A 22,211-nucleotide genomic window follows, 5' to 3' on the forward strand; every position below is an offset into this window, starting at 1 on the left:
TGCATCCAGCCACTTAATTTCACTTCCACAAGATTCAGCTTTCCTTCCATGCTGAATGGCTGGGAACAGGCATCATTTTCTTCCAGTCCTGAAAATACAGGTAATCCTCGGCTTACAACAGTTCATTTAGTGACCGTTAAAAGTTACAATGGCACTGAAAAAAGTGACTTATGCCTGTTTTTCAGTTATAACCTTTGCAGCATCTCCATGGTCATGTGATCAAAATTCAAATACTTGGCAACTGGTTCATATTTATGATCGTTGCTGTGTCCCAAGGTCACCTTTTGCGATCTTCTCACAAGCAAAATCAATGGGAAAGCCAGATTCATTTAACAATTTGGTTATTAACTTATCAACTGCAGTGATTCACTTAACAACTATGGCAAGAAAAGCCGTAAAATGAGACAAAACTCACTTAACAAATGTGTCATTTAACAATAGAAAATTTGGGCTCAATTGTGGTCGTAAAATTGAGGACTACCTGTAAAGGAGTAAATGTGGCGGGGGGGGGAGATGAAATTAGAATTGCTCACATAATTGCTTCAGGCTTTTCCTCAGGCCTCTGACCTCCATATATAATACATAATAGAAGACTAATAGCCAAAGACTCACCTCTCCATCCATGAGGATATTATGAGGTGAGAGAGCTCGGTGGACTATTCCATGCTCATTGAGATACTGTAAGCCTTGTAGCACTTCAAAGGCGATGCATAATGTTCTAAAAGGACTGCAATGAAAGATTGCCAGGTTAGAATTCTTCTGAGGCAACACAATAATGTTGGCTGATGTTTTCATACCACATTCTCATACCATATAGACTGGGAGAGTAAAAGAGTCGGTAGATTGCTGTAAATTGCTTGCATCATGCTCTGGGCTTTGTTATTGTAATCTTTTATTGCTATATTTAATACATTGTGAGTTAATTTGAGGAGCTCTCTGACAACCAGAATTTTTTTTTTTATTAAGGAAGTAGATAAAAGAAAGGATTAAGTTGGCATTATGATAGGGGACTAAACTGGATTTACAAATCTTAGATTTCTTTCTGGCTTGAAGACCTCGTTATCTCTGTAACTCAGAGTGACATCAATAGTACAATTTTATTTCTGCAAGCTAAAATTCAAGCTAAGTTCAATGATTTACTCCGAAGTAAGTATTGCCAAAAACTTATGTAATACAAGCAACTACATTTCACACAAACTGTGACAGCTACCTTCTTAAAATAGGTGGTCAATGGTCCCATAGGGTATGGAGCATGTTTCTCTAAACCCATTTAATTCATATTGAAGAAAAAAGAGTCATTTATATGTTAGTTTTAGCTGTCAGGAGAACAAGGCAATACATAAAGTATTTAATCCTCTCACTTGCTTCCATAACAATCACCCTATGATCCAAAGCATGATACGAGCTGATCAAACATTGGTACAGACATTTTATATGCTAGGGCTGGATTTGCTCATTTGTCAGTGATACTGTAGTACTATATTCCCTATGTTGGCAGGTGAACTACACCTGAGGTCCTTTCTAATTCTGTAGAGAGAGTATTATTATACACTTGGGCTGTTTTATTTGATCTCCAGATTTATGAAACGTGTAAATGGAAAACTGTACATCACTGAGACACTAGAGGGCCTCCTTTGCATATGTATTGTCCACAAAAGATACTCTGAAAGACCTAAACCAAGGCATTTCAGGAGTCAATATAATCTTAATTCCATATTTCCCACAATTTAAATTACAAACATGACATTAATTGTTTAAATAAAAGTTATAATGGATCTGTTAACCGAGGATTTCATTATGAGCCAATAAAGGCATTATTAATATTCCCCTAGATCTGCCAAGTCTTCTATGAGCATCTAGATCAGGGGTAGTCAACCTTGGCTCTTTTATGATTCGTGGACTTCAACTCCCAGAATTCCTGAGTCATAAAAGAGCCAAGGTTGACTACCCCTGATCTAGATCAACCTACCTTATGCTAGAACATGTGCAGGTTGTGGGAAGAAATCACCATTTTCCATACTGTTCTGCACATGAGTCAAGGACTCTATCAATAATTACTGAGAGGAAAATAGGAAATGACATAAGCAGACAAGACGACTCTAAAGTTTCTTTTTTAAAAAGTGCATCTGTTTGTTTGCATAAGATCCAAAGCTTAAAAAACTCTAATTAGATACAGCGATGCTGCAGAATTTACAAGTAAGCTTAAAATCATACTACTTGAGTAATGAACTGTCTCACATACATCAATGGGCAAATGCTGAATATAAAGACTCAAAAATGGATCTTTTTAATTATCAGTCCTAAATCTTATTTTACATGAATACACTGAAGGTTTTCTCTTATTTGTCCCTCAAAAATATAGATTTAATTGTATGTAAAGTCAGTTGTAAGTATAATATTGTTAGTGGATATCAAACAAAACATGAAAAGACAGAACTCTTCTCCAAATCTATAACAAAAAGTTAATTTATTTTCCTTCAGTAAGAAATTTCAATAATGTGGAAAAATAGTAGGCCGCCTGATTTAAAAAAGTAAGATAAATATGCTAATTAAATTCTTACTGCTTCTAGCCATTTAAAATTCATGTACATTTCTGGGCCTCACATCCTAATTATCTGTAGCAAGAACACAAAGACAATAAAGAAGTGAAAATTATATTACATGCAGTTATATTATTTATCCATTAAACTCAATACTTTTAGTATTTAATGGCAAAGGCCTTTTTTCAGACTGAATTGTAAAGCTTCTATTTATTATATGTGCCTTTCAACTGACTTCCTTTGAGAGTAAGAATTTGCAAAGAACAGAAAATAAAAGAAATTAAAAGCACAAGGTAAGAAAACACAACTAAAATAAAGCTAAGCTTGATTGATCACATATGGAATTGACAAACACTCAGGTTGCCATTTAATATTCAAGGTTTAATTCCCTAAGCCCACCCTGTGGTGGAAGTGTGTAAAGAGATCTCTTTTGAGCCCCCCCCCCCCAAAAAAAAAGACTTTGGACACTGAATTAGCAGAGACAATTCTCTACATTTAGGAATAATTTTTACTTATTTCCTAGCCCCACTTTAATCTTTAAGAATAAAAAATTGTGTAACTCCAATTTTAAATATACGTATTTAAACAAAATACACTTTGATGAGATGGGAATATATTCTGTGCCCACCTAAAACTAACAGCCAATGCATAGAAACAGAACACTCTGTTCCCACAGGGAGAATAATTCAAGCTTTCAAAACATGACCGCAAATGACCCAGGTAGGAGGAGAGGTGAATAATACCTCTATCACTGAAGGAAATGGTAGTAAAGAAAAACACAATTGGCTGTGAAGAAAAGCAAAATTTTCTAATGTTGAAGATTCAGTGGTAAATATTTCAATCAGCATTGCACAAATGTTGTGTGCAATGGGTGTTAACTTCTTGAATCCCTATGGTAATTCACAGTGAGCCTGTGTTGGATTATTAATACAAAATTGTGACAGTGAGAACATCTTAAAGATATCCATACCCGCTTCTTACTAACTTTAAACTTTCGTTATAGACTATAGATGCATTTAATTCCTACAATCCAAAATCGATCAGGAATCTAGAATATGCAAAAGTATTCTAAAAATGGACATTTTGTACCGGTCAACTACTTCTTGTAATAGCAAAATTTAGATTAGAATCTGCCTGTTAATTCAGAACATAAAGAGGCTTTTCTATAAGGCATTCAGATTTTTAATTTATTTTGTCCTGCATTCTCTTTGTGCATTACAGGGTTTGTAATTATAGGTTGCTGTACTAGCAATTACTTGAAGTAAACAAGCAATTATATTAATCAATAATAGCTTGTCCATCTCATTTCTGTTGTACTTATTTGCCACGATTTTAAACAGATGTTTCTCCAGTACTTCTTGAAGAAAAGGATTGTTGAACCATTGACATTTCATAGACCAGGAACACACTTTTTTATTTGTTTTTCTTTCTGATTACAACCCTTTGAATTCCAAGGATCCTTTAAAGACGTTTTCCAGGCAGAAATGAAGATTTGCCTGACAATAAAAATTACTCTCTAGAAAGTACTTCCAGATATTTAAAATACTTGGAATTGAATAATTTTGAGTTTGGAATTGAGTACCTTTGCGCTTTTTCAGCTGCAATTATGTTTAAAATAGCAATCCATTCATACTATCAGCTTTGTTTCAATGCATTTTCACCCTAAAGAGTTCCTAACAGGAAATTTCATCATCATTTTTTTCTTTCCTTAGAACTATATTTAATGTTGCATAAAACAACTCTGCGTACTATGCCCTAGCTTAAAATTGCACAAAACACAAAATTTATCTGAGAGTGTCTTGGACTGCTTCTCATACTTCATCCTTTAAAGTGAGGCCAAATGTATTACATCAATTTAATAACATCTAAAGCCATGGATTGATGAAAAAGTACTGATACAGCAGACTCTCAGTTACACTCTCAGTTTCAACACAACACCATTATAACAGAAGAAAAAAAGTGACTATAAAGCCTGCCTAATTTTTTTTGGCAACAAACACAACATGATTTGATCAAGAAAAATAGCTGTTGAGGAGGAAGATCTAAGGTAGGACAGTGGTTAAATACTTTGTTTTTCATTGCTAGCCAACCTAGTTTAAGTGAAACATTAACAGCCACATAAGCTGCCTAGTTTTCTAACAGTGCTGGACTACAGCACCCATCACATTAAGCAAGAAGAGCATAAGGCATAAGAAGAGCATGAGCATAAGAAGAGCATGAGAGTAAAAGGCTAAGCAACATCAATATCCTCTTTTTTGTCTTTTGCAATGTTGTAATTACACAATGTCTCACTAGTCCTCCTGTTTTGGTCCAAATTTTGGTCAAGACTAAATGGGCAGAATGTGAAGAGAGTGTATAGTGCCCATAAGGACCAGACGACAGTCCTTTGACAGAGACAGTGAATACATACCATTAAAAACTAAGAACCCTGAGTTGAACAGTGTTTTATAGCAGCTGAAAAATTCTTCCAAAGAAGCCTATAAATCCAACTAAAAGGAAGCCCACCTCAAATTTAAGATAACTCTAGGAAAGAGTAACATTAAAAAAAAATCATATACTATTCATAGGCAAAACCAGTGAGATACGCTAGTGAGAGGGATTGAGTGTAATCAGAGAGAGGCTGATACAAGGCAACCTCAAGAGTACTTCAGCCATAGCATTCTATAGAATAATTTTGGAACAGCCACTCCCCAAATGCAATCTACTTCATTATGGTGATAAGTAGCGATGGACAGTATGCTGCAGCTGCAACAAAGTCAATGCAGTCCTAGGCTGCATCAATAGAGAGATAATATCAAGATCATGGGAAGTGATAGTACCACACTATAATGCATTAATAAGCCACACTTGGAATACTGTATGAGATTCTGGTTACCAAGATACAAAAGGCACCAGAAAGAGTCCAGAGAAGAGCAATAAAAATGATAAAGGGTCTGGAAGCTAAACTAGTAGCTAAGGCTACTAGATATGTTTAGCTTAATAAAGAGAAGGCTTAGGGGTGACATGATAGCCATCTTCCAATACTTGAAGGGCTGTAATAGAGAAGAGGGAGTTGATTTATTCTCCAAAGCTCTTGAAGACAGGATAAGAAGTAATAGGTAGAGGGAGATTCAATCTGAAACTAAGGAGACATTTCCTGACAGTGAGAGCAATTAATCAGTGGAAAAGCTTGCTTCCCGGAGTTGTGGGAGTTTCATTGTTGGAGATTTTAAAGAGAAGGTTGGACAACTATTTGTCTGGGATGGAATTAAGGACCCCTGCCTTGGGTAGGAGGTTGGATTAGAACAGAGGACCTCAACCCCGGTCTATGGATTGGCACAGGTCCGTGGCATGCCAGAAGCTGGGCTACACAAACAAGCGAAGCCCCATCTGTGGCATGCAGGCAGCACATGAAACCACGGCCCCTCCGGTCCACAGAAAAATGTCTCTCTATGGAACCAGTCCCTGATGCCCAAAAGGTTGGGGGCCGCTGGACTAGAAGACCTCCAAGATTCCTTCCAGCCCTATGAGTCTATGATTCATTTGCAGTAACTAATTTATTAATTAAATTTTCTATACTATGCATGACAAGTTACACTAAAAAATAAACAGTTAAAGCCAGAAATAATCATGTAAAAATATAGTAACAGAGATGGCAGTTACTCATCTTCTCCCAAATGTTCTCTACTCAATATCTATTGTTACCAGCTTTTTGAAGAGCAGTAATGAGGAGACTAACCTGATACCAAGAACTATTTGATGAAGTTAACTAATCCACATTCGTAGATCAACTATTCTCTCTCAAACTATCATTCTTGTCTCAAACAACAATAACCGAATCATGTAAACAGAGGGAGAGGGAGGAGGAGGAAGAAGAGTTGGTATCTATAGCTAGGTAAAACTAGCTCAGACAGTTTGAGCTGGTTTGGCACATTGAACGGGTACATTTTACTCTCCAACATTTTATTACTAGGCAATGCAATGCTTATAAAGATGCAACACATGAAGCCACAGTTAAAACATAATATTCAAACCAGCATCAAACAGTGAATTCAGATCTTTCTCAAGGTTAAATAAATCATAGCTTCTGACACTAAACCAATCCTAGGTTAACTATGATCCTGTTTTTCCATATATTTAGATAAAGTAAGGTAATGTAAGGTAAGGTAAGATAAGATTTATTGTCATTATTTACTGTGGGCACAACAGCATACATCAAAAATGGAATTTAGTTGCCCGCTCTCAAAGTGAACACATACATGACACACCTAAGCATATTATATACAACTTTATGTATAGACCCACACCCCTACATATGCATAACAAATAAATATTAAACACTGTCCATTTTGAATATATATAACGGAAGGAGGAAGCTTGAGAGTTCACAAGGTTAATGCTATATGGAATGAAACTATGGCTGAATCTGGATGTTCTGCTTCGGATACCACGAAGTCTCCTCCCAGAAGGTAACAAAGAAAACAGGTCGTGAAGAGGATGTATAGTGTCCCAGATAATCTTACGGACCCTGCTCAAGCAACGCTTCTGTGCTATGTCCTGGATGGGAGGGAGGGAACTGCCAATAATCTTTTTGAGCATCATCACCACTCTCTGCACTGCCTTCCTATCTGAAGCAGTGATGTTTCCAAACCAGACTGTGATGCTATATGACAAGATGCTCTCAATTGTCCCCCCTGTAGAAAGTGGTCAGGACAGGGGAAGGAAGATGTGCTTTTCTCATGCGACGCAGAAAATGCAGGCGCTGCTGTGCCCGCTTCACCAGTGTCTCGCTATTTGTTAACTGCACACCTAGGAATTTGATGCTGGTAACCATCTTCATAGGTGAATGCACAGAGAAGTGTGGCTATGCCTGCCTTTTCCGAAATCGACAATGATCTCTTTGGCTTTCCCGGTATTTAAAAATAGGCTGTTTTCCTTACACCAGTTCACCAACCCCTCAACCTCCTTGCAATAAGCACCGTCATTGTCATCATGAATAAGGCCCACTAATGTTATATTATCTGTGAAGATCATAGATCAGCTCAGTGCACGTTGTAACACAATAAATCTGCTTTCCCAATACAACAATACCTTACGCTTTTGTTTTGAGTTTTTTGTAACTCTATTTCAGTTCCAATTTTGTATTTATTAAAAAAAATCAAAGAATAATTAAGAAAAGGAGGGTTGGATTCTACATAAACAAATCATGACTAACGGGTTGGATTTTTTCCCTTTCCTTTTCTATATTATGACCTCACTACAACAAATACTGTTTTGGAAATGAATTTCTGGAAAAGGAATAAAAAGAAATACATTCTAAAAAGATTACATATCCCAAAACATTATTTGTCATACTTGGTGAGATTAAATGGTTTATTTTCTTCCTGCATGTACGCAGGTAACTTGTTATTCTTTTTCATTACATCATGTTGTCTTGAACTTTAATTCATTTTCTCAGACTTTGATCATATTTCTCCATGTCCATGAATTCAATACTTAACTGCAGATTTTATTAGTACAAATAACATGGATCCATGATTGAGAATGAAAGCAAAAACAACACATTTGTTTCATAAAGAGAGACTAGACATTTTTGATCTGTATGTTGACCAACTAAGTTCTCTGACAAGATTAATTCCTCTCCTTCAATTAAAAAACAACAAAATCTTCCTTCCTCTTTCATTGAAAAACATACACAGACTTTTTAACCAATTAAAATGAGCAATTTTTCTGACTGTTCCCCTCCCATGCATGTTCATTTTCTGTATACACAAGTTAATGTATCAGTCTCAAGTGTGAAAATTACTTAGGAGTTCAATGCTGTAAATGATATCACCATAAAGACAAGCCTCGAATCCAGTACATACGTGTATACGAAGTATTTAAAAATCTTCCTTTATATAAATTCTACCTCTCATTTGATTTTGCAAGATAGTACAACAGTAATGTTTTTACTATAGAACAGAACAAAAATATCTAATTCAGAAAGTAGACAGTACCTCAATAAAAGCAAATAAAATCTACTCATCCAAATCAGATCATGTTTTCCACCAAGCTAGTAAAAGAGCTGCAGACATAGTCTGCTTCCGATCAAGGACTCTATGTATATTATACCTTCGTATTTCTCTGATGGTTCACTGGTAAGTTTTCAAAACCATAACCTCTGAAACATATGACAACTTTGTTTGAGTGAAGACATATTATGTTGACTTAGATCACAAATTGAAAACTGTCAACAAAGTACTACAGGTGCCAAATGTCTGTATACTCTTTTCCTAGGTTTTAATTTCAAAGTTTCAAAAGGCAAAAAGTTTCAAAAGGTACCACATGAATGATGAAGAATAAAATAAATAATGGCCCTATTTAAACCCTTGAAAAAAACTTCTCAATAAGTGTTTGTGAAAATATAGGTAGTCCTTGGGTTAAAAAATGTCCAGCTTACGGACAACCCATAGTTACAAATGGGCTGTTGACTCAGAGGTGTATGATATTCTCCCTCCGTATCCCAGCCAACAAACTATCAAAGCCACACAATGTCTCCATAAGCATCGCAAAGTAGTGGATGCATTTTTAACATACCATACAGCCAGTTTTCAATGGTTCATGAAAAAAATTGCACCAATGAACTGCTGACTTGAGGAAAGAGAACACCAGCTGCAATTTTACTTTGCAAATGGCCCTTCTGTTGTACTATCCTGCAAAATCAAATGAGAGTAGAATTTATATAAAGGAAGATTTTTTTCAATGGTTTATGTATACGTATGAATGAAAGAAAAGACGGAGGAAGAGTACTGTAAATGTTAATCATGATCTTTCCCCCCCGCCATATCTAAACGTTTTAAGAGCCACACACATTGACACACAGATTTCTTCAGATTGATACTAAATACTTGTTCCAACTTATATAAATTCAAGTTAAAAGTAGATTTAGGAAAGGAACTCGTTCTTAGCAAAGGGACTGCCTGTATCATACCAATGGACAATACAAGTGATAATAAAAATACATTCATTAATTTTGAAATCTGTAATAATTCTACACACACTTCATAAAGCATTCTCTCTCTCTCTCTCTCTCTCTGTGTATGTATATATATATATATGTATATGACTAGTAATAGAACTAAAAATTCGACTCTTGGGTGTATTCATATTGAAATAAAATAACAACGATCACCAAGAGAAAGTTTAAAATATTTAAAAGCAATTAAAAGATTAAAAGCAATTAAAATATTAAAATATAGGCAACCAAGCTTTCGTCGGGCTCTCCCGACATCATCAGGGTTGATAAAGGCAGTTTCGGGGAGGACTTATATGCCGCCTCCAACCACCTTTATCAACCCTGATGATGTCGGGAGAGCCCGACGAAAGCTTGGTTGCCTATATTTTAATATTTTAATTGCTTTTAATATTTTAATTGCTTTTAAATATTTTAAACTTTCTCTTGGTGATCGTTGTTATTTTATTTCAATATATGTATATATATATATATATATATATATATATATATATATATATATACACACACACACACACACACACACACATTTATTCACATACATGCACACAGGCATACATATACAGTATATGTGCACATATTTAAATATCTACAGTATGTCTATTTATACATACACACACAGCAGAATGCTAAATTAGTATTATGCACTACATATCAGGTTCAGATTAATGAGTACTTAAACTTTTGATACATTTAAACTCAATACAAGCTTTTAATTCAAAGAACCAATACTATTTTGCTTAAACTATTTTTTCTTTTTTGCTGAACAAACACAATTTAGGAAGGAAATAAGATGAGAGTTCTAATGCCACGGTACAAGCATATAATTTAAGATGCTTTTTGAAATTATATACTGCAACAATACACACACCCCAAACTACCACCTCAAACTTGAACAAGATAGACAGAACAATCCAATGGGCTTTATGAAAAAAATCCTAGTCTGTTCAAAAGGGTAAACTTTGCTAACTAGGCATGCACAAAATTCCAATTTTTCAGTCGGATAGTACTACAATCTTTGTTTAATTATTTTATCATCAAATGTTCTAAAAGAATGATTTTAGGCTATTCTGACATATAATTCTCTTTTAAAACTCTCATCTGCTCTTATAATTGTATCTCAGTAAAATATTGGATATATCCTCTAAGAAATGAACTGAAAATTAAAACATACACAGGGACAGGGAGAACAAACAAAACAGAAAAGAAGAATAATCTTGCAATCTTATAACCGAAGAAGAAATACACAGAAACATACAAATACCTAGCTCATATGTAATGTATACAATGATCAATGACTTCATAAGTTTAGCTGTGAAAAAAGGATCAGACAGCTGGAAAGCCTGCTATTTTCCACTTTGCAAGGAAATATGGACTGTCCACTTTGGTATATCTTCAATTTCAACACAGCCTAACAAATTTCCTGCTGACTTGACATCAGCTTATGTTACAGGTGCAAAGGACATTTTTTCTGACAAGTGTAATGAATTAATCTATAAACCATAAGGACAGCTTCTCTCATTCCTTAAGAGTTTCAGAAATTAATTACAAAAGCATTCACATCAATTTTTGGCTGTTCTATCATGAATTAATACAAACCAAACATATATGAAGAGTTGGGAAATCTGTTGCAAAACTAATTCACCAAAATGGATTAAGCAACATAATGGAGTATTTTCCTTTCTTAAATTATTTCTGGCTATTGAAAACGCTTACAAAAGAAAACAATGTTCACTTTAATTAAATTCAATACATTTTTTCCCTGGGCACACTGGAATTCTCCTTGAGGTAAAATAGCCTTTTTGTTATACTGAAGCTACGCCACTCTACTGGCTTGAGCATGGCACAGAAAAGATATTCCCTATGTATATGCTGCTTAATGTGAATCTTAGTCACTGGTATATCTGTGTGTGTGTGCATGCACGTGCGTGCTCAAACGCACACACACATGCATAAATGTCAATAGTGCTTTCATATAAATTCCTTTGGTAGGGATTTTTTAAAACAATTTGAAAAACCTTTCCGGGTTTTAAGCTTTTTGAGGAACGATGGAAATAAAATATTGAAAATAAAAATTATGTTGTTTATGTGTATATATGCATATATCAGCAAGAATATTCAAGCAAGCCTTTGTGTGCATAGAATACTTTGAAACCAAGTGTACATTGGAGACACTGCAACTTTGCTTTTACATAAAATAAGTACAATATTTTGATGCCATAAATGTAAGAGCCAATTCAAACTGGAGGGGGGGGGAGCTCATTGTAATTAAAAGAGTTGGAACATTCAGTTCTGTTCACATTGTTTTAAAGGGTTTCAGGCTCTATCTATACTTAAGAGAAAAGATTATAACTCTCCTAATATAAGATTGTATTTAGGATTTTTTTCAGTAAATATAATAATCCAAACAAAATAAACTAAAAGCACTTTACCATAGAAATATTCTAAATAAATACAAGTAAAGAAATAATTTTTTCCTTTTTCACCACTCATAATTTAAAAACTTAAAACTCTTTATAATCAATGCACAATGACGCACACACAGTTTTACTGTAACTTCCAAGAAACTATGTTTATGTTTATATTTTTTTAAAGATACAAACTTTAAGCAAACACAAACAAAATATACTGGGATAAATGTCTGGCAGCTTCTAGCATTTTCATTAAAAATACAACTTTTATCCTTTTTGTGCAGAAGTAAATATCTTTTTTATTCTAAGCATGTGTTAATCTGGCTGCCAGAAGGATAAAGCAGAGCTGGAAGATGTCAGGTCTGAATCTATATAGACCTGTAAAGATAGTTAAGGTTTTAAAAGAAAAAGTGTATCTGGACTTTTTCACTTAAAGTAGATAAACTTTCAGTTAGTGTGTTTCCTTGCCATGTTTTTTCTTGATATCATACCTCACTGGTTTCCGGTCTCGAAGCAAATCTTCCAGGCTGTTTCTACAATGTTCAGCAACAACCACCAGCCTCTCTGATGGAAAATATAGGCATGAACAAAGACAGTTTTAGTATAATAATATGCATATAGAAACCAAACACTTTTACTTTAACATCTTGTCAAAATTAAAACCATATTATGACACTGCATCATGTAATATAAAGAAGATGCCTACTTAGTTTAATGAGATATAACAGAACGGGGAATCCATAATGCCAGAACCCTCAATAGGATCTTTGTAGCTTCCAAGATACCACGTATGATACCCATGAGGCCCATCCCACCTTAATTATTTTTTTAGTTTGTTTAACTGCAAACAAAATTAAACAAGAACCTGGAATTCCACAAAGTAAAAATCTCCAAATTTAACTTTGCTTCCAGAGCTCTTGGATTCTAAGCTCCATAGGGATTATTAGGAAATAAAAAATGGTGAGTTGTAGGTCAGTGCTTACATTAAAATGTGTCTGTCTGCCTGGCAAAGCTAAACTGGTTGCTGAGGTGTTTTCTGAATGACTACAGAAGGTGGCATGGAGTGACCTTATTTAAGCTGCCTTGAGATATAAACTGGTATTTTATAACTAGCTGCCTTTATTGTGACAGCTACTTTGTGAATAGGTAAGTCTCCCTCCCCATAATTTTTTTGAATGTCAACATGTTCAAATACAGGTAGTCCTCAACTTACAACAGCTCACTTAGTGACCGTTCAAAGTTACAACGGCATTGATAAAAGTGACTTATGACAGTTTTTCACATTTACGACCATTGCAGTATCCCCATGGTCATATCATCAAAATTCAACTGACTCACAGTTATAGTGTCCCAGGATTATTGTGATCACCTGTTGCGATCTTCTGACAAGCAAAGTCAATGGGGAAGCCAGATTCATTTAACGACCATGTTACTAACTTAACAGTAATCCACTTAACCACTCTGGCAAGAAAGGTAAAATGGGGCAAAACCTGCTAAACAACTGTCTCACTTAGTAACAGAAATTTTGGGCTCAATTGTGGTTGTAAGTCAAAGGTTACTTTGTTGGGAACGCTTACATGGTGAATACTGGTTAACATATAGCTAGCAGTTATTATTAATAACCACTAAATCCAGATGTAGTTTCACAAGTCAGATTTCATGTACTTTTTTATCCATTTATTACTTTTGAAATATATATAGCTACTTTTTATCCCAAAGGAGGATTTAAAGCCAATGCTTCATTAGCAGGGAAAAATCTACCAGCTTAGCAGAAAATGTTCCATTTATTACATTTTCTATGTTTAAAGGAAATGAAGTATGTCAGTTCCAAAGTTTGAGATTTTTTTCCCCTATTCCATATGTGAGCATCTTCCACCTAGTCCCGAAATACCACTTTGTGACCTTCTTCTTAAAATTGTTGAATCCAGAAGATGAATGCACAGCTTTCTCCTTTGGCAGCCATATTGATTGTTTGGTTTTGCTAATTAATTTTATTCTAGGAATTTTAATTGGTTTGGGAACTGTTTGGGTATTTTTTACTGCACATTATGTATTTATCTTGTGTATAAATTGCCCAGAGTGTTTTAAGAACGCAACAGTATATAAATGGGATAAATAAGTAGCCACTGACTTTTACTATTGCAATGATGTAATTGTTTTATCACTAAAATATAACACTTAAAATGAGGAACGGTGGAATCTGTGATGTTTCCTATGCTTCTTTCACCTCTATTTTTCCCTTTCATAGAAATATTTGAAGAATTCAGCAACAAGTTAACTGTCAAGCACTTCTTGAAACATAAAAAAACATTCAATGTATAGCATAATAGTGAGGTTAGTCAAAACACTTAGCTGATATGTCTATTGATTTTTTTTAGGGCTATGCCCATCTTAACAGTATTCTCCATTGTAACTACACCTTTTCTTTCCTTGTTCATATCTCAAAATGAAGTAAAGATCAAATCAGAGCAAACCTATCCTTATTTTCCTCTCAGAAACATTAACTAATATTGACTTTTAAGTTACACTTTAAAAATTTACTGTGCACAAATTAACTCAAATTTTTTAAAAAGAAATTAAACAGGATATCATTCAGAGAATTAATAAAAGTGTGAATTGTTTTAAAACTAAATTGTTAGTACTGTAGAAGGGTTAATGCAGACTTAAGCCCTAGCACAGAAAACTTTAATCCTTGGTATGCCATACAAAGGATATACCATTCCTCAAGATTTTCTAGCAAAATGGAAAGAAAAACTTATCTTTACATGAATAATAGTCAAGATTCCCAGGTGGGATTTCAGCCAATGGCAAAGGATGAAAATCATGCAATTCCAGGTGCCAATATCAAGTATACTTTTTACATAAATATTAACTGCATCAATGGCATACATAACATTATTCAATAGTTAATGTTGCTTGCTTGATCTTATTCAGTATGCTTAAATCACACTAGAAAAAAGGGGCAGGAAGTTAATAACTAATTTAACTCCATGCATTTAAACACACTGAATGCACTAAATACTTCAGAATGTAGGCTATTCAAAATACCTTTGCTTCCGGTCTACCACAAAATGCCCCTAATTTTCATTAAAATCGTGTGAAGCTATAATGTGGTTTGTTTTGTGTTATGTGCACTCAACCATTATGGTTTGTAAGCCATGATTTATGGCATAGCGTGACTGGTGCATCCATCTAGAGCTTTCTATGAAAATAACAGCCAATTTGCTATATACACAGACAGGCATATTAAAATAAACCAAGGCTAATACAAAGTAGAAACTCACCCAGTCTAACATATATATCACAACCTTCACTACAGTCAAAAGTTAAGGCATATGGATTATTAGCTTACACCAACATTCCTTGACCTGGTGTCTTCCAGATATGCTGAATCATAGCTATCAATATCCAGACTACACGGGATTAATGGGAATTATAGTTAAGTTGTGGAGAGCCAGTAGCAACCATAACGTGTCATATTATGACATCATTATGAAAGTGGTGCAATTATTATAATGACATTATGACATCTGGTGGAAATACATCAGTCACCTAATCCTAATGCAATTTGCACCTATGTATCCTGAAGAAAGCAATGTATCTTAAAACACAAATTTTAAACAATAAGAAATTAATATGTTTCATTTCATTTTCATATGATGTGAAAAAATGCAATTTAAACTGTGTCATTCAATGATTTGCAACATTCAGAAGTCTATAAGCAACGTAGAGGTATGAATTACAGTTGCCCCATCAATTTTACTGTTCTATGTGCCAGCAATAAATTCTACAATTTAAGAATTGGGAGTAGGAAGTGGGAAAGGATTGTTGAAAGTGCCTTCTGTGAAGCACATTTCTTTTCAACTTCCTACATCAAAAGAGAGATTTAAGGAATTAAAGTGAAAGCAAGACCCATTGATGAAATACAGGACCTAGGAAATAAACTGAATGTTCATACATTTAAAACCAAACAGAACCCAGCAAAAAAAGAAGCTTGAAAGAGACAAAGGGGATGGTAGAGAAAAATATATAGACAGAGTCTGAAAAAGGAAATAGCTCAAAATTATCAGTGTAATCTGAACTATAGGATAACAAAGCCTGTAAGGAAACAGCAGCTACATACATCTGTGACTGTTATGTGTTAACAATAGCGATAAGACTGAAATATGCTACAACGGAGTCAGTCTGGAGGAAAGCAAACAAATGCCTTTGAGAAAAATAAATGTAGAAATCTTTGAAGTTTCTAGAACTCTGAACTACATATACAAAATAATTAATGTAACAGTCTTCGAATCACACCCAAAAGTTATGGGGCTGAAAAGAACAATACAACTTACCGTGTTTTCCACGAGAAATATCCACATACTGGCAAAGCCGGGGATATGTAAGTGTCTTAAGAATCTGAAAGCGGCCCAGGATCTTTATAGAATTTGGAGTCAAAGGTAGACCATTGCTGCCACAAACATCATTTGGGAGAGCTGAAGCAAAAAAGGTGAAAGCTCCTAATTCTGAATCCTTTAAGGGAAACATGTCAGAAGTCTAGAACATGTGTGCCCCTGAAAGAGAAATGAAGAGGAATTGATAGAAATAGGTTGTATTGAAGCAAAATAAAAACTGCTAAATACTGATTAGAACTAACTAAAGATAACTACTGTATGTCATTATTTATAAATTATGAGGTTACTTTAATCAATATTTCTTTTATAGCATTCAGACCACTCCAAATAGAAAAGCCTCAATCTGAGATTATTCAGGTAGTCTTTAGAAAGAAATTATATGGACTAAAGAGAAATAAAGTGGATTTTTTTTCCTCATTAGTGGTTCAAAAAGAAATAAAAGATAAAAGTATTTCACTTATAACGAAACCAAAAATATACAATGAACTTCCAGAAGGAATAAGTGTAAAAACAAGTAGGAAAGTATTCAAAACAATCTCAGATAAATTTAACATTAAAAAGGTAAAGACAATATATTAGCATTAATTAAGATCTATCAAAAGTGTATATATTAGTTTTCATTTAAACATTTTACTTATAAATAAAAAAGCTGCTTTGATAGTATTGACTGTTTTTTAATTGGGGGATTAAAGTTGTATAGTTGGGGCACTGATGCTTTAAACAGGAATATAAAGAACAGCTTTCTCAGTACTGTGGGATAGAAACACCCAGCTCACACGGCAACTGGCAATGGGTCCCCTGGATTTCAGGCAATAGAATTTTTGATACCCAAAAATGCTGACAACTACACCAAAACATTTCAGCCTGCACATTAGTCTACTACTGTAATATTGTCTACTACTATGTTACAGGTATGTTCAGGTTCTGGGTGAAGACAATTAAGTATTAGTAAAATATTAAACATTAGGGTTAATTTAGCTGATGTGCATGGTGAGGTGAAGTGGGTATAATCCATTTCCTCATTCACCACTCCACGGATATCCACATCTCCATCCTGTCCTTGGTGAAGAGGATGAGTATCCCATAGAGCAGGGGTGTCAAACTGCCGGCCCGCGGGCCAGATGCATCATAGTGAAACCACGCCCACCCCATTGCCGGCAATGGCAAAAAAGTCGTGATACGTTGCGACACATCACGTGACGTTGCGAGTTTGCCACCCCTGCCATATAGAAAGGAACATATTGCTCTTTAGCTAATAGAAGGCTATGGCAGTACTTCCCCATTATATCCTCTAAACAAGCTCAAAGGGATTTAATTTCTGAGACCCTTTGTGCACATGCACCACTGGAAGATATTGGGGTGTGTGTGTAGTTTTAGATACTGCTTACTGATCAATCTCTCCATGGATTGAAGCTTTTAGCTTCAAGACCTAAAGCAGACATTTATGGAAGTATTTTTCACTATCTTTAGCTAATATTGGATATACACATAAATTTCACTATATCAAACAAAGACTCCATTCAATATAATCCATGTTATTTTTCAGCAAACATGATTTATAATTTAAGTATTGGAGAATATATGATGGTGACAACGAAGCCTCTGGCATGTATTAGTTTTCTTAGAACGTTCAACAATATTTGTAATGCAAAGCAAATGAAAAAGGTTGAGAGACAATATGTAACATAAAAGTCAGCATAACTTGGACTAAAATCTTTCCCATGGATAGGAATTACAGTACCTTTGTGGGCAAAATAAGTAGGCTTCATAAAAGCTAGCCTTGAGAGAAAGAAAACATTGAAAATCAAAGTATTTAAAAGCAGGATTAAAAAAAAGAAACAAAAATGAAGCAGGACAGTTGAAATTCCTAAAACAATTGGAAAAATTAATTAAGAAATGAAAAGGGCAGTGGAGAATAAATAAAAATGGCACTGCAACTGAAGATGTGAAGTGGAGAAAAGCAGAAAATGTTCAATTCCTGTGGCTTAATGAACAAAGAACTATCTCCTAATGCAGTATTTTCTTAACAAAAAGATGGAAAAACTTGTTTTCACTCTCTGGGAATAATAAAATAATAAAAACAAAGGATCAGAAGAACTGAAAACTGCTAATGGTGAAATTACTTTAAAGTCAGAAATAGAGACAGACCAGGCATTTAATGTAATGTTATGATTTCTAACTTTTAGTTCATTCCTCATCAAACAAATCATCAAGCCACTGTAACTCTATTTTAAAATCAAATATGTGCATGTGTTTTAAAACAGAATGCAACAATTTATAATAAGTTATACTCTTCAAAAATATAACTTTTCAATTAACCAAGTTATATATGTAACTTATTCTATAAAATAGCTGTTTGTAAGGGTGATTTAAAAATTGTATATTATACTAATTTTGTACCCTTTATAACATCCATAAGTCTTCCAATCTGATTTTAGACATGCTTAATTTAGAAGTGTATTCAAGGTGGATCACTCCTCAGGCATATTTTTCTACAGCCTTTTACTTCCTTGTGCATCTAATGCTGCATTTCTCTTTCCCTTTTGCTTTACTACGCTTTTATTTCCCAAATCAATTAGGATTGGATTATTCTTTTAAACAGAATAATGAACGATATAATCAACATTCACAATTAAGTGCACTTTTTCCTATCCACTGCGTTGCTTTATGTTGGTCTGCACTTATCCATCACCTCAAACAACATACCATGAAAAAAAGGTAATCCAATATAGCAAACACTTGATTGGAGAATAATCAAGCATATCAGACAACGCTGTATTGCTAATAAGCAGCTCACAGATAACATCAATAGTTATCTGTCAACAAGCACAATTTATATTTCTGCATTAAAAAAGACTCAGCCAAAAATTCTGTTTTTACGGAATAACTGAAATCCGCAAATACAGTGGTTTCGTTTCCCTTTTCGAATTGAACAGTTTACACGTGAATCACAGTTAAAAAAAAATGGCCTGGGCTTGAACTGCATGTCTCCCCACGATTAACTTAACCAGACTTTTCTGAATTTCCCGGGACAGAAAGGCATTCTGAACCATGAAGCCACTCGATATACGACTTGGGTTCACACATCCAATGTTTGCACGTGTCTTGTGGCTCAAGTAACCGTACGAACAAAACCATATTCTCACACCAGGCCTCCCGGCAAGAAGATCCACATAAAGAGATGGCCCGGCTCACACTCACACTCACACTCACACAAATTCAAAACACCCAGTGCGCTCCCCCACGAATTCTCCCCTCCAGCCTACCAACCTGCTCCAGCTGGTCCTTCCTCCTCTGACTCCGCCCCCTCCTCGGCTCGTCCACCTGACTGGCCAAAGCCAAGAATGAGTGCGCACGCGCCGCGCATGGCATTTTTTGTCTCCCGTGGTTGACGCGTGCGCGTAGCCATCTACCCGAGCTTCTGCTGCAAGCAGGGTAAGCGAGTAAGGGAGGGATGAACTCGGTGGCCGCGTGACCTTTGCCGTTAATGGGGTCGTGGATGAATAAGGAAGGGGGCGCGTGCCTGAATTTCTGTTTTTGCTGAGGGGGGGTGTCCCTGCGGGGAGCTCTTCGGGCCCGTCAATTGCTTTTGGGTACAAAGTCAGGCTTGCCGAGTTGGGATGCGGAGGTGGGGTGGGGGGTTCCTCTTGATCAGGGGTAGGCAACCTTGGCTCTTTTATGACTCGTGGACTTCAATTCCCAGAATTCCTGAGCCAGCATGGCTGGCTCAGGAATTCTGGGAGTTGAAGTCCACGAGTCATAAAAGAGCCAAGGTTGCCTACCCCTGCTCTTGATAATAGGTTGAGAGACAATATGTAACATAAAAGTCAGCATAACTTGGACTAAAATCTTTCCCACGGATAGGAATTGCAGTACCTTTGTGGGCAAAACAAGTAGGCTTCATAAAAGCTAGCCTTGAGAGAAAGAAACGAGCGGGTGGCTGGGAGTACCCGTAATAGGGATGAGTGGGGGGGGGGTGTTGAAATATCGATATGCAGTAATTCAAGTTCGCTTTTTCCTCCAACGCCTTCTCTTTTTTTTATTGTGTTGCTATTTATTTGTATCTGGGGATAGATAGGCATTCAGGGAATGTCTAAAAACAAGTCTGCTGTAAGAAGAGGGGGGGAGGAGGAGGAGGAGGAGGAGGCAAAAGGGGGACGTCGAGGCTCTTGAGCATCCGGTGAATGCCTTGAGAAAATAATAAATATTAGGTTGTGAGTTTGGGGGAGGGAGGAGTTTATGAGTAGCGATATTCCTGAACTGATGCTTTCTTTTTTCTTCCTTGCGATTTGCCTCTCTTGTTGCAGTTTTATCTCCGGTTTTTCCTCTCACTGGTCAAGCCAACCCACACAGATAAGATATAAAAAGGAAAGTTTAATGCTGCTTCTAGTTACTGGCCTATATATAAAATAACCCCATAGGTGAAGTCTCTTTCTTCAGGCAGCTGTAATGAACATAACTACAAACAAGGATTCAGTCATAAAAGCTTACGTTAAAGAGTGTTACTCTTAAAAATGTTAGAATATTTGGCTTTTTAATGCAGCAACTCTGTTTCAACAAGTTTGGGATCCTATTTGAAGATTTATTTTAGTTAATAAAATAACTTTGAGAGGTAGAACTTCTTTTGCTTTGGAAGTGTTTATTCTTAACTTTTTGCATGTGGCTATTGATGTTACATGGGATATCTGGTTTTCTGATACCTGATTTTCAAGTTAGATGACTGTAAACTTACTAACATGAATGGAAGGATGAATGAATGAATGAATGTGTCTGTATATGTATATTCTATATTTACTTTATCCTCATTCTATTAATCTATTTACTCTCAATCTTACCTAATGCTATTCTATCTATACTAAATTCAATATGTGTGCCTTTAAGATCTTTTTGTGTACTTTTTCTTTTGTCTGTGCAGATGTCTCAATTGTACTGGCTTAACATTCTTGGTCTTTAATGCAGTCTAATTTATTCTTAAAGGGAAAAAAAGAATTGTTCAATGTGATAGTGCAGGTGCATTTTCAAGGTTTGTTTTAATGGTGTCCAGGCATATTTACACGATTAACTCTGCCTCTCCTGATATCAGGTGCTCACAAAAGACAAATTTGGTGGGGAAGAGGAAGTAGAGTTGAGGGTCGTATCTTCCACTGAACTTTGCAATGTGAATCTCTTCTCTGGCAGTACCTGTTAAATGTGAGTGAAACTAACATTTGGTAGTCTAATACATTCCTTTGCATAGATGGAAGGATATTTGTGTTGTGAATGAAGTAAGATATGAACGTGCAAAATAAGGATCTAAGTCCAATATATCATAATATGAACAGAGCTTTAATAAAAGAAAAACAGTGGATGGAAGAAGGTGATGAAACCAGTGCTTGATTATTTTTTTCATATTAGTTCCTTCATCACCACCTACTAAACTGTTTTTCCAGGTCAGGAAAGTATTTTTCTCTGAGTAAGACATCTTTAAGCTAAGCTTCATATTGAAGGGAAAAAGCCAAAGACATTTTATGGTAAATGGCTGAAGTCAGTTCTAATTATAGATGACAGAGTGATCTATATTTTATTTATCAAATGTATCAAATTTCTATGCTTCTCATTTCTATACTTTTATAGAATATAGAAATATTAATTAAAAACTAATAATTCTCCCTGTGAAGAGTTTACTTGTAAGTCAATCTAAGGTTATTAAAACTTTTCTCCTTTTATTTCTAACTCTTCCACTATGTGGCTGTAAAGAAAATTTTAATAGAATATTTTGACATATAACTGCCTTATCTTCAGTAAATTAGATCCTTGACAAATCAATTACTTAGAGTTCTGTGACAGCTCCGTTGTATTTCTTTTTTTTTCATTTAGTGTAAGTGCTTTG

At 35.2% G+C, this 22,211-nt stretch overlaps 2 protein-coding genes across 4 annotated transcripts in view; one reads left to right on the forward strand and one right to left on the reverse strand.

Moving 5' to 3' along the window:
* Positions 1-19,638, reverse strand: part of TBCK (TBC1 domain containing kinase) — an 89,954-nt gene extending 70,316 nt beyond the window's left edge. The window contains exons 1-4 of the mRNA XM_015832443.2: positions 19,613-19,638; positions 16,283-16,501; positions 12,437-12,509; positions 613-727 (exon numbers count right to left, since the gene is read on the reverse strand). Of these exons, the coding sequence (XP_015687929.1) occupies positions 613-727; positions 12,437-12,509; positions 16,283-16,475 (381 nt within the window). The 5' untranslated portion in view covers positions 16,476-16,501; positions 19,613-19,638. The remainder of the gene's footprint in view (positions 1-612; positions 728-12,436; positions 12,510-16,282; positions 16,502-19,612) is intronic.
* An 85-nt stretch (positions 19,639-19,723) lies between these two features.
* Positions 19,724-22,211, forward strand: part of AIMP1 (aminoacyl tRNA synthetase complex interacting multifunctional protein 1) — a 25,411-nt gene continuing 22,923 nt past the window's right edge. The window contains exons 1-2 of one of the 3 annotated variants that reach the window (XM_015809987.1): positions 19,724-19,777; positions 21,426-21,532. In XM_015809987.1, the coding sequence (XP_015665473.1) occupies positions 21,531-21,532 (2 nt within the window). In that variant the 5' untranslated portion in view covers positions 19,724-19,777; positions 21,426-21,530. Of the gene's footprint in view, positions 19,786-21,425; positions 21,533-22,211 lie in introns of all 3 variants that reach the window. The other 2 variants (XM_015809912.1, XM_015810060.1) reach the window with 2 other exon arrangements.

This window comes from Protobothrops mucrosquamatus, unplaced genomic scaffold, assembly GCF_001527695.2.
Source record: "Protobothrops mucrosquamatus isolate PMUCROS unplaced genomic scaffold, P.Mucros_1.0 scaffold_4, whole genome shotgun sequence".
Lineage (NCBI taxonomy): Eukaryota > Metazoa > Chordata > Lepidosauria > Squamata > Viperidae > Protobothrops > Protobothrops mucrosquamatus.